We start from the raw sequence: 12,880 nt of genomic DNA, 5'->3' as shown, positions 1-12,880 counted from the left end.
AATTGAAGATGTCTAGGATTGAAGAAAAAGGTCTACCATTGGGGCAGGCTTCTATGCAAAGGCCTCAAAGCAAAGAAGGGTTTACATATAGATGCATATGGTGTGATGACCCAGAACATGCAAAGAAGGATTGTGCTAGCTAAAGAAGCTCTTAAAAATCAACTTGTGTTTTTCAAAGATGGGAAAATCCATCTTACAGAGACTGGTCTTCCATTGAGCACAAACTTTGGGAAAGGAGGGATGAAAAAGCTGGTAGAGGATATGGCTACTAGTCATGCCATTTCTATGGTTGAGGCAGCAACCTATGGATTAAAGGTTGGTCAATTAAAGCAGGGATTTGAGAATGATGAGGATTATGAGAATGAGGATTTTTGGCCATCAACAATGGAATTAATTGCGTCAAAGAAAGTATCAAAGCAAGCTTTGCATGAGGCAGGTGATTGTATACGTCTTGAGACTGGCTGGGAGGAGCCTGTGGATTCCTTATCTATTCATGCCTATATTGCCAAATGCCAAAATAATGAGGCGCAGGTAGAAGAGAAGCGTAAAAGGGAAAATGAGGAAGGAGGGCCATCAAAAAGAGTTACACGTGGAAGTGAAAAGAAGGATCCTGGGCCATCACATATGCCTCCACAGCATAGCAGACCTCCACAGGATGTTTCAATGGAAGAAGTGCCAGCAAAAATGAAGGAGAAGGGTAAAGGGAAAAGTCCACTCTACAAGCTTCAATCTGATATTGAAGCTGCAACAGATCTCAAAAAGGTGCTTGAAGAGAGGATTCTAAACAGCAGGGTGGAATTCACACTAGGGGAAGTCTTGGGGATTGCAAAGAAAGAATTTCATGATGAGATAATTGATATTATACGAAGGAAAAGGCAGTCCATAATTGAATCTATTCCATCACAAGGGGAGGCAAGCACTTCTAAGACTCATGGAGTACAGGTACAGAAAAAGGAAGAGAGAGAAAATGTGGTGGAATGTAATCACTCTGCTGATGGGGCACGACAAGTGCGCTTTGTGGAAGAGGATGATGAAAAAGAAGTTCTTACAAAGAGTCATTACTCCAGGAGCCATTGGGCAAGAGCAACCCCACTGAAACCCTTGTCAAGATAGGTGATTTGGAAGAGCCATATGTCGCTCTAATTGATCATGGGTCTGAAATAAATCTTATGGCTAAAAATCTCTACAACAAATGTAAGTGGCCAATGGATGTGGATCATGGGTGGATGATTAAAGCAGCTAATAACTCATCTGGAGAGCTTTATGCAGCATGTCCAAATGTAAGGGTAACTATAGGGGATGTGAAAGATGATCAGAACTTCTTTGTTCAAGAGATGTCATCGTATCCCCTTATCCTTGGGCAACCCTACATTACAGCTGTGAGGATGGAAACAAAAGTTTTGGATGATGGCTCGGCATATGCAAGAATAAGGAGTAAGGATGGCAAGAAAGCTGTTCAGTTCTTGACAGTTTGCATTAACCATGAAAGGAATCGTGAGTCTCTTCGAGCACAGTCACTCCCGAAGATAAACAGAGAATTCATGAATTACAGGGAGATGAAGGATTTTGGCCAGGTGCCATTGTAAAGCGGGATTCCAATGGTACAAGGAAAAATGAGTTCTCGCAGGACTCAATCAATGTAAATAGTTTTTCAACAAATTTTCAGGGATTTTTCAGCTATGGGTCACTGGTTTTTGTAAAAAGCAAGGATTTGAAGCGTGGCATGCGAAAACATATACAAAATGAACAAAAAAGTTTTGAGCAATGTGGTCTTTTGGGGAAGAATGAGTTTATTTCAGGGGTGCTTGATGAGGTGTCATTTGTAGATACTATGGATGTGCTTTTTGATATGGGAAGAGCATGCTTACAGGGTGGAAATGAAATGATAGAGGCGTCATCTGTGGAGATGTATGATGTAATCCAGGAATTTGAGGGGGTGGAATGTAAAAACATGAATTGTGAGATGGATGCTCATGTTGATACAAAGTACAAAACGGTTGCAAAGAAGGTGAAACCAGTTGCCTTGCCCTTGCCCCACCAGGAAGCAAGGAGAAGATAGATGAAGCTTCTATGCAACCAAATCTTAGAGATCCGAAGAAAATTGGACATAAATTTACTCAAGAAACTCTAAAAGAGCTGAAGATTGGTGAGAAGGATTTTCTGTTGCCAGTTGAAAGGAAATGCTTTGAGGAGATGCTTGTAAAACATGGGAAAGCCTTTGCTTTTCAGCCGCATGAGATAGGCTATGTTGATCCAAGTGTAACAGCACCAATGGTAATCTTTACTGTTCCACATGTGCCCTGGAACCTGCGGCCAATTCCAGTACCAAAGGCTCTCTTGCCAAAGTTGATGGAATTACTAAAAGAAAAGATCAGGATGGGAATCTTGGAGCCATCATGTGCCCCATATTCCAACAGATGGTTTACTGTACCAAAGAAAAATGGGACATTGCGCTTTATTCAAGACATGCAACCTGTAAACAAAGTCACAATCAGGAATGTGGGAGCAGGTCCAATTGTGGATGAGTTTGCAGAGGCATTTGCAGGGAAAGCTATATACTCTATGGGTGATCTGTATTCGGGATATGATCAGTTCCAGCTGGATATACAAAGCAGGGACTTGACCACAATGAGAACTCCTTTGGGATTAGTAAGGATGTGTACCTTACCACAGGGAGCCACCAACTCAGTGGCACATATGATGAATGGAATGAATAAAGTCTTACGAGACTTCATACCACAAAAAACTATGCCATTTTTGGATGATGTGCCAATAAAGGGCTGTGATGAGAAAGACAAAGATGGGGATTTGGATTCAAAGGGGTGCCGCAAGTTTGTGGCAAATCATATAAAGGATTGTGACATGATTCTATCCAGGCTTGAAGAAGTGAATCTTACTTTATCTGGGCTGAAATCAGTGTTTGGAGTTGGTGAAGTGCTAATAGTGGGACATCTTTGTAGTACTAGTGGACGCCGACCTTGTCCAGCCAAGATAGATGCAATACAAAGAATGAAGGAAACATGCATTAATGTTACAGAGCTGAGGAGATTTCTTGGAGCATGTGTCTTTTATGTTATTTGGATCCCACATTATGCACATGTAGCAGATCCTCTTTATCAACTTTTGAGGAAAAATCAAAAATTTCTGTGGAGTGCAGTACATATTAAAGCTATGCGGAAGCTGAAATATTTGCTCCAATCATCACCCACTTTGAGAAAGGCAGATTATGAGTGTGGCAGGCCTGTGATTGTTACAGTTGATACTAGTCCTACTGGGATAGGATGGGCAGTAGGGCAAGATGATGAGGATGATCATAGGTATGTAATTAGATTTGGAGCAAAGGTATTAAGCTTTCGGCAACGAAAGTATCCACAGATCAAGAGAGAGTTATGGGGGATAGTCACTGCTCTAAAATGTGAAAAAGAATATCTTATTGGGGCATCTGTACTTGTGGAAACTGATTGCTTGCCACTTCTTGGGATGATAGCAAGTTGTACCACTCCAGATATTGCTATGCTTAGGTGGATTGCTTATATCAAGTCACTAAATCCTGAGTTTGAGCATATTGCGGGAAAAGATAATCCAGTTGTTGCAGATATGCTATCAAGAGCCAGGTATGAAGATGAGGAAGAGATGATTAGTGACATTGATGATGTGGGTACAAAGTTCTATACTACAACATATGCAAAAGGGGACCATATTTGCCTATCAAATGCACTTGAGTCTTTTATTGAGGAAATATATGAAGGTGATTGGTTGCATATTGGTCAATATTTGAGTACTCTGACAAGGCAAGAAAATTGGTCAGACTCAGAATTTAAGAGGATCCGCAGAAAAGCATATGGTTATTTCCCAAAGGATGGGTATCTCTGGAAGCATCCTAAGCAGAGGAATGCTATGCCGCAGAGAGTCATATGTGATAAAGAGACTCAAGGAAAGCTTGTGGAAGAATTCCATGAGAGTCTCTGGGCTGGACATAGAAGTGTGTGGGCCACCTTTACCAAAATAAAGGAAAAATATTGGTGGAAAGGAATGTACAAGGATATTTCCCAATATGTGGAAACATGCATGGTATGCCAAATGTACTCAAATGTGCGGCATCGTGATGGCTTGCAACCAACGTACCCACCTGCCATGCACTATAAATGGGTAGTGGATCTAGTTACAATGCCTTTGGGAATTTGGCAGATGCGGTATATAGCACTTGCAAGAGAAGATTTGACAAATCAGGTAGAAGGGCGTGCTCTTAGAACAAAGAGTACGGAAACAGTATGCAAATTTCTCTTGGAAGATGTGATCTGCCGGTATGGTTGTGTTGGGAAAATAACAGCTGATGATAGGGGTGAGCTAGATGTTGAAGAAGCAAGGGAATTCTTCTCTAGAATTGGTATCAAACTGTCCCTAACATGTGCTTACAATCCTGAGGGCAATGGGAAAAGTGAGCGAGGACATCCTCCAATCATTAAAGCTTTGGCTAAGGCATGCAGAGAAAGAATGCGAGAGTGGCCAAAGCTGCTACCATATGCCTTGTGGGCTGACCGTACAACTCATAGCTCAGTGATAGGATACATGCCTGCAGAATTGATGTATGGTCAGAAGCCAGTGATGCCAGTTGAAGAAGTAGTTCTAACTTGGAATGTATTGCCCTCCTGGGTGGAAGGATTGAGCAGAGATGACCTCCTTGCATTGCGAATAAGACAGTTGGAGAGGAGGCCTGGAGATGTAGAGCTTGCTAAAGCTCGCTTAAAAGATGCAAGGTTGAAAAATAAAGAAAGGTTTGATAGAAGACACAAACTCCGGCCAAAACCTATTGAAGAAGGTGATTGGGTTCTAATGTATGATAGTAGCCTTAACAACCAATTCACTGTTCAAAGAAAATTTGCAAAAAGATGGTTTGGCCCTTACATTGTCAAGCATGTGCATGGAAATGCCACGTATACTCTGTGTGAGCTTGATGGTACACAAATAAAGAATCTTGTGGCAGGCAAAAGAATCAAGATATTTAAAAGAAGGCATGATAGTGATCCTTTTGATTCACAAGAGACTCAGGATGAGAGGCTTGACAGTGGTAGTATGGATATGGTTGAAGAGGAAGAGAATGATCTTCCTGGTAATGCAGAAGATGAAGACGACATCCAGTTATATGTGGACCTTGATGATGATTTGGCACATACCAGAGGATGTGCAGGTTTAGAGGGGGTGGATGTCGTGCCACGGCACGTCTATGGTGTGAAACCATGCATGTGAGGCCATCAAATATAAATCCAGATGCATGAGTTAAGTGCCATGACGAGTCATTATATGATGGCATGTACATATGTTCATATTGTAAATGAGGTTCAATAAGATGAGTTGAGGCTGAGCCAGATCTAGGAGTTTTTGTACATGAGTGTGGTGTGAATTATGGAGTTTTATGCATATGATGGACCTTGTAGTAGGGAACACCCTTCTTAACATGTATGGAAACGTAAAGGTTTGATGCCAGATGAGTTAAAAGAAATTCAGTGGGAGCCAGTGTTGTGAGAACTCATCCAAGCCCGTCGAGCCATCAAAAAGAGCTTCTCTCAGCTTGTTGGTCCAGAGCTGGCAGTGGCAGCTTTGACTAAGAGTATGTTAATGAGGAGGAGGAAGAGGCGGTTGATGGGTCCCTTTATGAAAATGATGAGGCCTTCGCTAGAGCTTTACAAGAGGCTGAGCACCATGATGCAACCGCTTACATGATGGGCATCATTGGTGTCGACGGATGAACATGCATACTTGCTTCTCCATATTGGTAATGAAGGGAGTGAATATGATACATCTGGCGTGGCAGCTTACGTGTAATAATCTCTCGAAGAAATACAAGCAAAAAACGAGCGCAGTTTTTTTTTAAAAATGGAAAGGCCGATTCCTAAGCGGAAAAAGGTGATGCAACGCCGCATCTCTTGCGGGAAGAAGAAGGGAAATAACCAGAGCGTGGGGGCGAAAAGAAACCAGGATGTAGAAATCATAACCAGGGAGGAAGAAGGCCAGTGCTTGCAATTTCTTGATGACGGCGACTGTTCATGATGTCCTGGGTTTCAAACTGAAGAGGAAATGAAGAGTAATAAGAGGATACGATTCTCAGAAAAGCCTTCATGCTACATGTAACACTGTCCTCACGCCTACAGCAAGGTGGCGAATAAAAGAAAAGAAGCGAAATCTGAAATTCGTTTCTTTTTCTTTTAAAGAGATAAGCGAATGCTTTTTTTTAAGGTTTCCCTCAAAAGGCTTTCGAATGAGGTCTTGTATAAGTTTTTTTTTATTATTACTTTGGAGAGCCTTAAAGCTTGGATTTCAAATTCTATTTAGCTGGGATTTTGAATGCAAGATAGAGAACTTTCAAAAATCACAAGAATAACTTTCAAAAATCACAAGAATATGTGGTACATATGCTATGATAATTTGCTTGTGAGATGTTAGAATATTAAGGCAGGTTTTCAGGTGATAAATTGATGGTTTTGATGGCACTGGATGTAAAGAATGTTAATGGTCACATGTATGTTGGAAAAAATTGAAGGTTATGTTATGCCTACATGTGATTGGTTCAAAGGATTTGGAGAAAGGAATCAGGTGCAAATTCTAGAAGATTGATTGGTGACTATTATTACATAAAAGAAACAATAGCCATGATCAAAAGGAGCAAGGAGCCCATAGATTTTGAGTACAATGAGTTCAACAATGTTTGTTTTGATGTAAAGAGGTTCAACTAGCTATGATACACTTTCACAAAGATCGTGTGGAAGGTTAGTCATGCCATTTTCTAATCCTAGGTCATGTTCCTACAATGATTCTTTATTTGCTACAATGATTCTTTATTTGCATCTTTAGTAAGGGCTCAAATAGCCTCATAAAATTACCAAAACCACCCTTGTCTGGATGTTGGACACTTCACAAACATGCATGTAAGAATGTGCCAAGGGCAAAGGGGTGCTTGTTGATGAGGTTAACAACCACGGATAATTCATTTCTTACTCTTAGCACCCACTGCCAACCATTGAAAAGTACATGTAAGTTTCGTAGAGAAATTGGCTTATAAGGTGGGTACTTCACAGATAGCCTTAAAACTCTTGATCCATTTATAAAGTAGTTTTATTACGGTCTTCTATTTGTTATCAACCAATACTACAAAGTAATAGCCTAGAGAGAGTGTTCTAATGTAGAACCCCACTAACCCGGTCAAGCTAGGTTACTTTGATAATGATGTTGTCCATGTTAACATGCCATCTAATGGCTAAGATATATATGGGTCAATGGTATAGACATATCTAAATGATTGAACAGAGGGATGGGGGGGGGGGGGGCTAAGCAGCAAACCAAGCACGCCATAGTACAGTTTATCTTCACACTCACAACCACAGTACAGGCCATAGGGGACAAAAGCTTTACTATTGCTTCGTGGGTTTTGACAAAGCCTCTAACAAAGTCATACGAGCTCGTATGATCAATTCTTTGAGACATTTAAGGGTGGAGGAAAAGATAATATATTATCAGTAGCACTTTGAAGTCATGGCATACGAGCGCCATAGATGTATGGCGCCTTTCTTGCATAAGATGCAAAAACACAAGGGCAAACTCACAAGGAGGCAAAGGATACGCAAGGACCATGACCAAACCTCAACATATTCATTTTTTGAAATGTGAAGCAATGCCATATACATTCTATATACCTGTACTATCTTGGTCTCATATGCAACTTTAGCCTTCTCTCTCTCTCTCTCTCTCTCTCTCTCAAAATGAAAAGATTGCAGTACCACTTTGGCCCTTTTGGAACATGAGATTTCTTTCACACACGCATGCCCACGAGCGTGCAGGAAGAGGAAAAACAATACTAGTCAACTGAAATGCCTTCAATGGCAGACAATCTTTTTTTTTCCCACTCAGACCTTGAGTAAGGCACTCTCACACTTATACACAGCACATGCATCGACTGACAATAAATATCTAGCTCTTATTGATATATGCCTTGTTAAAGAACATCAGGTAGCCTGTACATACACTTGGAGCACCCTCACACTACACACAATGCAAGGGTATCCATCAATCAATAAAAACCTCTAGCTCTGATTGATACAATATATGATAGCGATTACGACTTCAAAACTGAGGCACCCTCACACTTATACACGGCACATGCATCAACTGACAATAAATATCTAGCTCTTATTGATGTATGCCTTGTTAAAGAACATCAGGTAGCCTGTACATACACTTGGAGCACCCTCACACTACACACAATGCAAGGGTATCTATCAATCAATAAAAACCTCTAGCTCTGATTGATACAAAATCTGATAGCGATTATAACTTCAAAATTGACGCAGTAATAACTGCCTTCCTGTCAACAGTAGTATTTCCTCAAGCATGTATTTTTTGGGGGGGGAAAAAAATCTGGTCTGTGCAGAAGCAGCATTGATGTCAACTCCTAAAGGGAACACATGACCAGAGCTGCCAAAAGCAATCTTTGCCAGGTTCCTTGCTTGCTGCTGACAGCCACTCGTTTTAGAACATGTGTTGTCAACAATTTTTTAAGCCTGGACACGAGCGAGATACTAAGAGGAGGTCTCGGGATCTTCAAGCCCATCTGCAGAAGGAAGGCTAGATGAAGAGAGATCTGTTTGGGGATCTGTTTGGGGAAGTGTTGCATAATGGGCTCGATCAGGATACAGGGTTTTGTATACGGGTCTGATTCGATAGGTTAAAAATAGGCTAAGCAGAATTCCCACTACACAAACTCCTGCCAAAATAACAAAAGTGATCATGAAACAACGCATCCCATAGCATATGTTACCTGCTCCTGCATCCCTATCATATAGAAAACCGGCAAGCAGTGCAGAGAAGCATAAGGAGCCCAGAGGAATGCTCATATTGATGAAGTTGTAGATGACACCGAAATGCTTCAGCCCGAACAGCTCAGATGCTGTAGGGATCATCACTGAAAACTGAACTCCAAAGCACAATCCCATGATTGCAGATGCAAGACCAAGGAGGCTTCGTCCACCAAAAGCAAAGAGGATGTTGGCTACAATCATGAAAGCTTGAGCAATGGCCATCCACACTGGTCTGGGTATAGCATTCCTTCTGCATAGAAAACCAGGCACAGAATCTTTACCATAGTACTCTTTCTGACAGAAGCCAGATACCAAAGTGATCTGAAGAGGAGAGAAGAAGGAGAAAGGAAGCAAACCTGACGTAGTGCTCTGATATGAAACCTCCTCCAAGGCGGCCAAGAAAATTGAATATACTGAGAAGAGCAACATATGTAGTCACGTCTGTGGTCCCATGAGCCTCACCGATCTGTGCAAGATTGTCATATGTAACAATCCCTGGCCCTACGCCGCAGAAGAATGCCAGAAACAGAAGCCAGAAATCTGCCTTCACCAGAGCCTGCTTTAGTTTGAAGTCCTCCCCTCTCCTTGGGCCTTTCTTTCTGGTAACAGCTCCCTCTGCCAAAGCTAGGAAAAAAGCCTCTTCGTCACCTTCATCAATGTCCGGAAGGCGGGTCCTTGGTTTCCTATGTCGTGAATGTCTCCGCAAAGACCTGTGGCTTCGTATAAGAGGCTGCGTGAGGGACTCCGACATGGCTGCTTCCCTATACCTAGATAAAAGCCACTCAATATAATGCCGGAGTGGGACAAAGGCTGGCACCACAAGAACCAGGAGCATAACTCCGGCTATGACACCCTGTACAAAGTGTGTCGGGAAAGTAACCCACTCTTCCACAAGAGTTGCCCCCAGCAGGTAGACGGCCAGCACAATACACAGAATATATACGAAAAAGAAGTTGGACTGCTCTTCTACTTCGCCCCTCATCTCCTCAGATTTGATAGGCCTCACAAAATTCATGGAGATTAAGGAGACGACAGCTGGCCCAATGGCCAGAAACATGAGCAACCTGAGCGGTTCTTCAGAGAGGAAGGACGTGAAGATGAGCGTATAAATAGCAGAGCTTAATCCCACAAATCCTTTGAGGAATCCAGCTATCAAGCCTCTGCTGTGGGAGAAGTTCCTCATGCATGTCACCAGCACTGCTGTGTTGAACCAAGTTGCGCTGTTGGGACCAATACAGATCGCTATAAGCATCTGCCGGGGTCAGGAAACAAGAGTGATAGTCTCTCAGAGTTCTCTGTAACAATGGTTTCAAACAGCACTTTATGCTTTATTATTGCATGATGAAAAGAAGCCTTGAAGACTTACCATGATGTAAGGCAAAAAGCTGACTCGTTGACTTGCAACAAGCCAGATTGACCCATAGCCAATAAATGCAAAGAGTGCACCAATGGAGAGCAGGGCCCATGGAGGCAGCTTGTTGCAAAGGATGCCTGCAAGGATGCCGGCATACTCTCCAAAGTCCTTGGAGACTGCAAGCAGGTTGAGCTGAAACTGGCTGATACTCAAGACTCTCTTCAAAGTGGGCGAATAGAAACTGTAAGGATTGGCAGAGAAGGCCTGGATCCAAATTGAAGCCACAAGCACCATCCATCTTGAAGGTGGGGTGGTGTTTTCTGCTGAAGTATGGCCATCTCTTGGCGGCATAGGGTTGCACTTTCCTGCACAAGCATGCAAAACAGAACAACATGCAAATATGATAACTACAGAGGATCAATTGGAGGCCAAATGACAAGAGATTATGCAGACCTTACATGAATGATAACATTTTAGAGCATCTAGGGAAAATTGACTGATGAAGACTTGAACCCATGTTTGTAACACTGGAGACCAGGGCAATCATCTATTGCTAAACATTCCAGATGACATGAAAACCAGGGCATCAATGGCATGTGTGCCCTGTAGAAAACCATGGCATTGTGTGCTTGAGGATTTACCATGGCATCAATGGCATGTGTGCCCTGTAGAAAACCAAAGCATACAGGGAAGATCATGGCATGTAGGGCAAATGTGTGCCGCAGATGGGCGTGGCACATGTGCGCCCTAGATAGCATGGCATGAAGGGGCAAATGTGTGCCCTGGATGGCAAACAAGACCTTGGCATCTGTGTGCCCTAGATGGCAGGAAATACCATGGCATCAAGGGCAAATGAGAGGCTGGAGCCCTGTGAAAGAGTGCAAAGCAAGCAGTAATGGTGAATCAACAAGGAATCAAAGGCATGTAAGGCAAATGCGTTTTACAAAAGGCTACATAATATGCAGAGAGAGTCCATGGGTAGCAGTGAGCACCTGCTTCCGGTTAACCGACCCTGTATGTTGGCGCCTCGCAAGTGTGTATGGCTACTCTGTATGTTGGCGCGCAAGTGTGTGTGTGTGTTTGGGGTAGGTCGGCCCAGCTTGTCGCCCTTCATTTTTTTAAAAAAAATTGGCTCATGAATTGAGAAGCCCTATACATGTGTATATATATACATATATATTACTACTCGACCCACGCGTTGCTGCGGTATGTAAAAGACATTAAGAAGCGAAACACAGGAATGAAAAACGGAATACAAAGGGTCAATCGGAATACAAGGGGTCAACCGAAATAATTTTTCCCTCTTATTTTTTAGAAATCCAGGATTTTTTTTTCCTCTCCTCTCCTTGTACCTTGGTTGTCCATAGTTAATATGTAATAGATGTACATATATACATATATACATATATATATATATATATATATATATATATATATATATTCTGATTTTCATAGATATTCTTAATTATTTTTTAGAAATCCTGGATTTTTTTTTCCTCTCCTCTCCTTGTACCTTGGTTGTCCATAGTTAATATGTAATAGATGTACATATATACATATATACATATATATATATATATATATTCTGATTTTCATAGATATTCTTAATTATTTTATTAAACATAAAAATATATAAGTTTTGTGATTAAATATTAATGGCTCCCTCCCCCTTGTTTTGTCGCCTCCTCCGCCCCAACCTCTTTGAATTTCTGTCGCATAACTCCTCTACCCAGTAGCCTCCACACGGCTCCCTCTCTGCTCACACAAACCCTAAATGGTGCTAGCATCGACCTCAATCTTGCTCCTTTGCACTTGCAGCAGCTGGCAATGACTCTTAGAAGCCTCACAAAAACCCATGGTGTGCAGGAGTGCATCGTGTTCTCAGCCTTGCCAATTTTACTCTTCTCTCCACCAACAACCAAGTAGCACCACCATTGCGAATACTACATTCTCAATGTTCCAATAATTGTTATCCACGAGCTCGTATTTTAGATGATGCACAAAAGCCCTTGTTGTTCGTGATACATGCCATCCACTAGGCATAGGGAGTTCTCACTTGAAAGAAAAAGTCATACTTTGTTTGTAATAATTCCTCATGTTAAGAAAAAGTGATTTTTTGGTGTTTTTCTTCTATCTTGCTATTTTAATTCCCAAAATTTGTGTGTAAATGTAAACACATGTTTTGTGCAACAAAGAGAATAAATATTTTTTAAAGCCTTAAATAGTTAATGCCCCACTTGAAGGGGAAAAGTTGACACCTTAAATAGTTAATGCCCCACTTGAAGGGGAAAAGTTGCATAAACCCTGCCTTGGACTTCAAAGAGAATAGATATTTTTTGAAGCCTTAAATAGTTAATGCCCCACTTGAAGGGGAAAAGTTGCATAAACCCTGCCTTGGACTTCAAATTTAAGGCATGGCCCTTTCTCACGCCCTAATTAACTAAGCCATTAACATTTAATGTGCATTAACTACTTAATGATGCAAGAGCTAAGTTTTTCAAGCACTTCCTAACTTTGTCGAAATCGGTACAGTTAGCAATCTAAGCGGCCAAGTTATTTGACACATGTTGACAAGGCCAAGTAAGCGAGATGCGTGAAAAGCCTATTGCACACACTGCACAATGGATTTTCTCGTAAAAATCCGAGAAGGACGAGGAAGACTTCCCCAAAAGGTGGG

General features: G+C 41.7%; 1 protein-coding gene across 3 annotated transcripts; it reads right to left on the bottom strand.

The window, feature by feature from the left end:
• Window positions 1-8,161: 8,161 nt before the first annotated feature.
• Window positions 8,162-11,482, bottom strand: LOC147610512 (protein NUCLEAR FUSION DEFECTIVE 4-like). Of its 3 annotated transcripts, none has more exons than XM_086786093.1 (4): window positions 11,196-11,482; window positions 10,216-10,568; window positions 9,206-10,101; window positions 8,162-9,099 (listed from the first exon to the last, which is right to left on the bottom strand). In XM_086786093.1, the coding sequence occupies exons 2-4, from the start codon at window positions 10,552-10,554 to the stop codon at window positions 8,571-8,573; spliced, it is 1,764 nt and encodes a 587-aa protein (XP_086642219.1). In that variant the 5' UTR covers window positions 10,555-10,568; window positions 11,196-11,482; the 3' UTR covers window positions 8,162-8,570. The 3 variants fall into 3 exon arrangements, with proteins under 3 accessions (XP_086642219.1, XP_086642221.1, XP_086642220.1); XM_086786095.1 differs by having other exon boundaries at window positions 9,206-10,069; window positions 11,196-11,479; XM_086786094.1 differs by lacking the exon at window positions 11,196-11,482 and adding an exon at window positions 10,845-10,957.
• Window positions 11,483-12,880: the final 1,398 nt, after the last annotated feature.

Source organism: Cibotium barometz, chromosome 49 (assembly GCF_041138505.1).
Source record: "Cibotium barometz isolate CiBa-2024 chromosome 49, ASM4113850v1, whole genome shotgun sequence".
NCBI lineage: Eukaryota > Viridiplantae > Streptophyta > Polypodiopsida > Cyatheales > Cibotiaceae > Cibotium > Cibotium barometz.
This window is presented reverse-complemented; position numbering and strand designations above follow the sequence as displayed.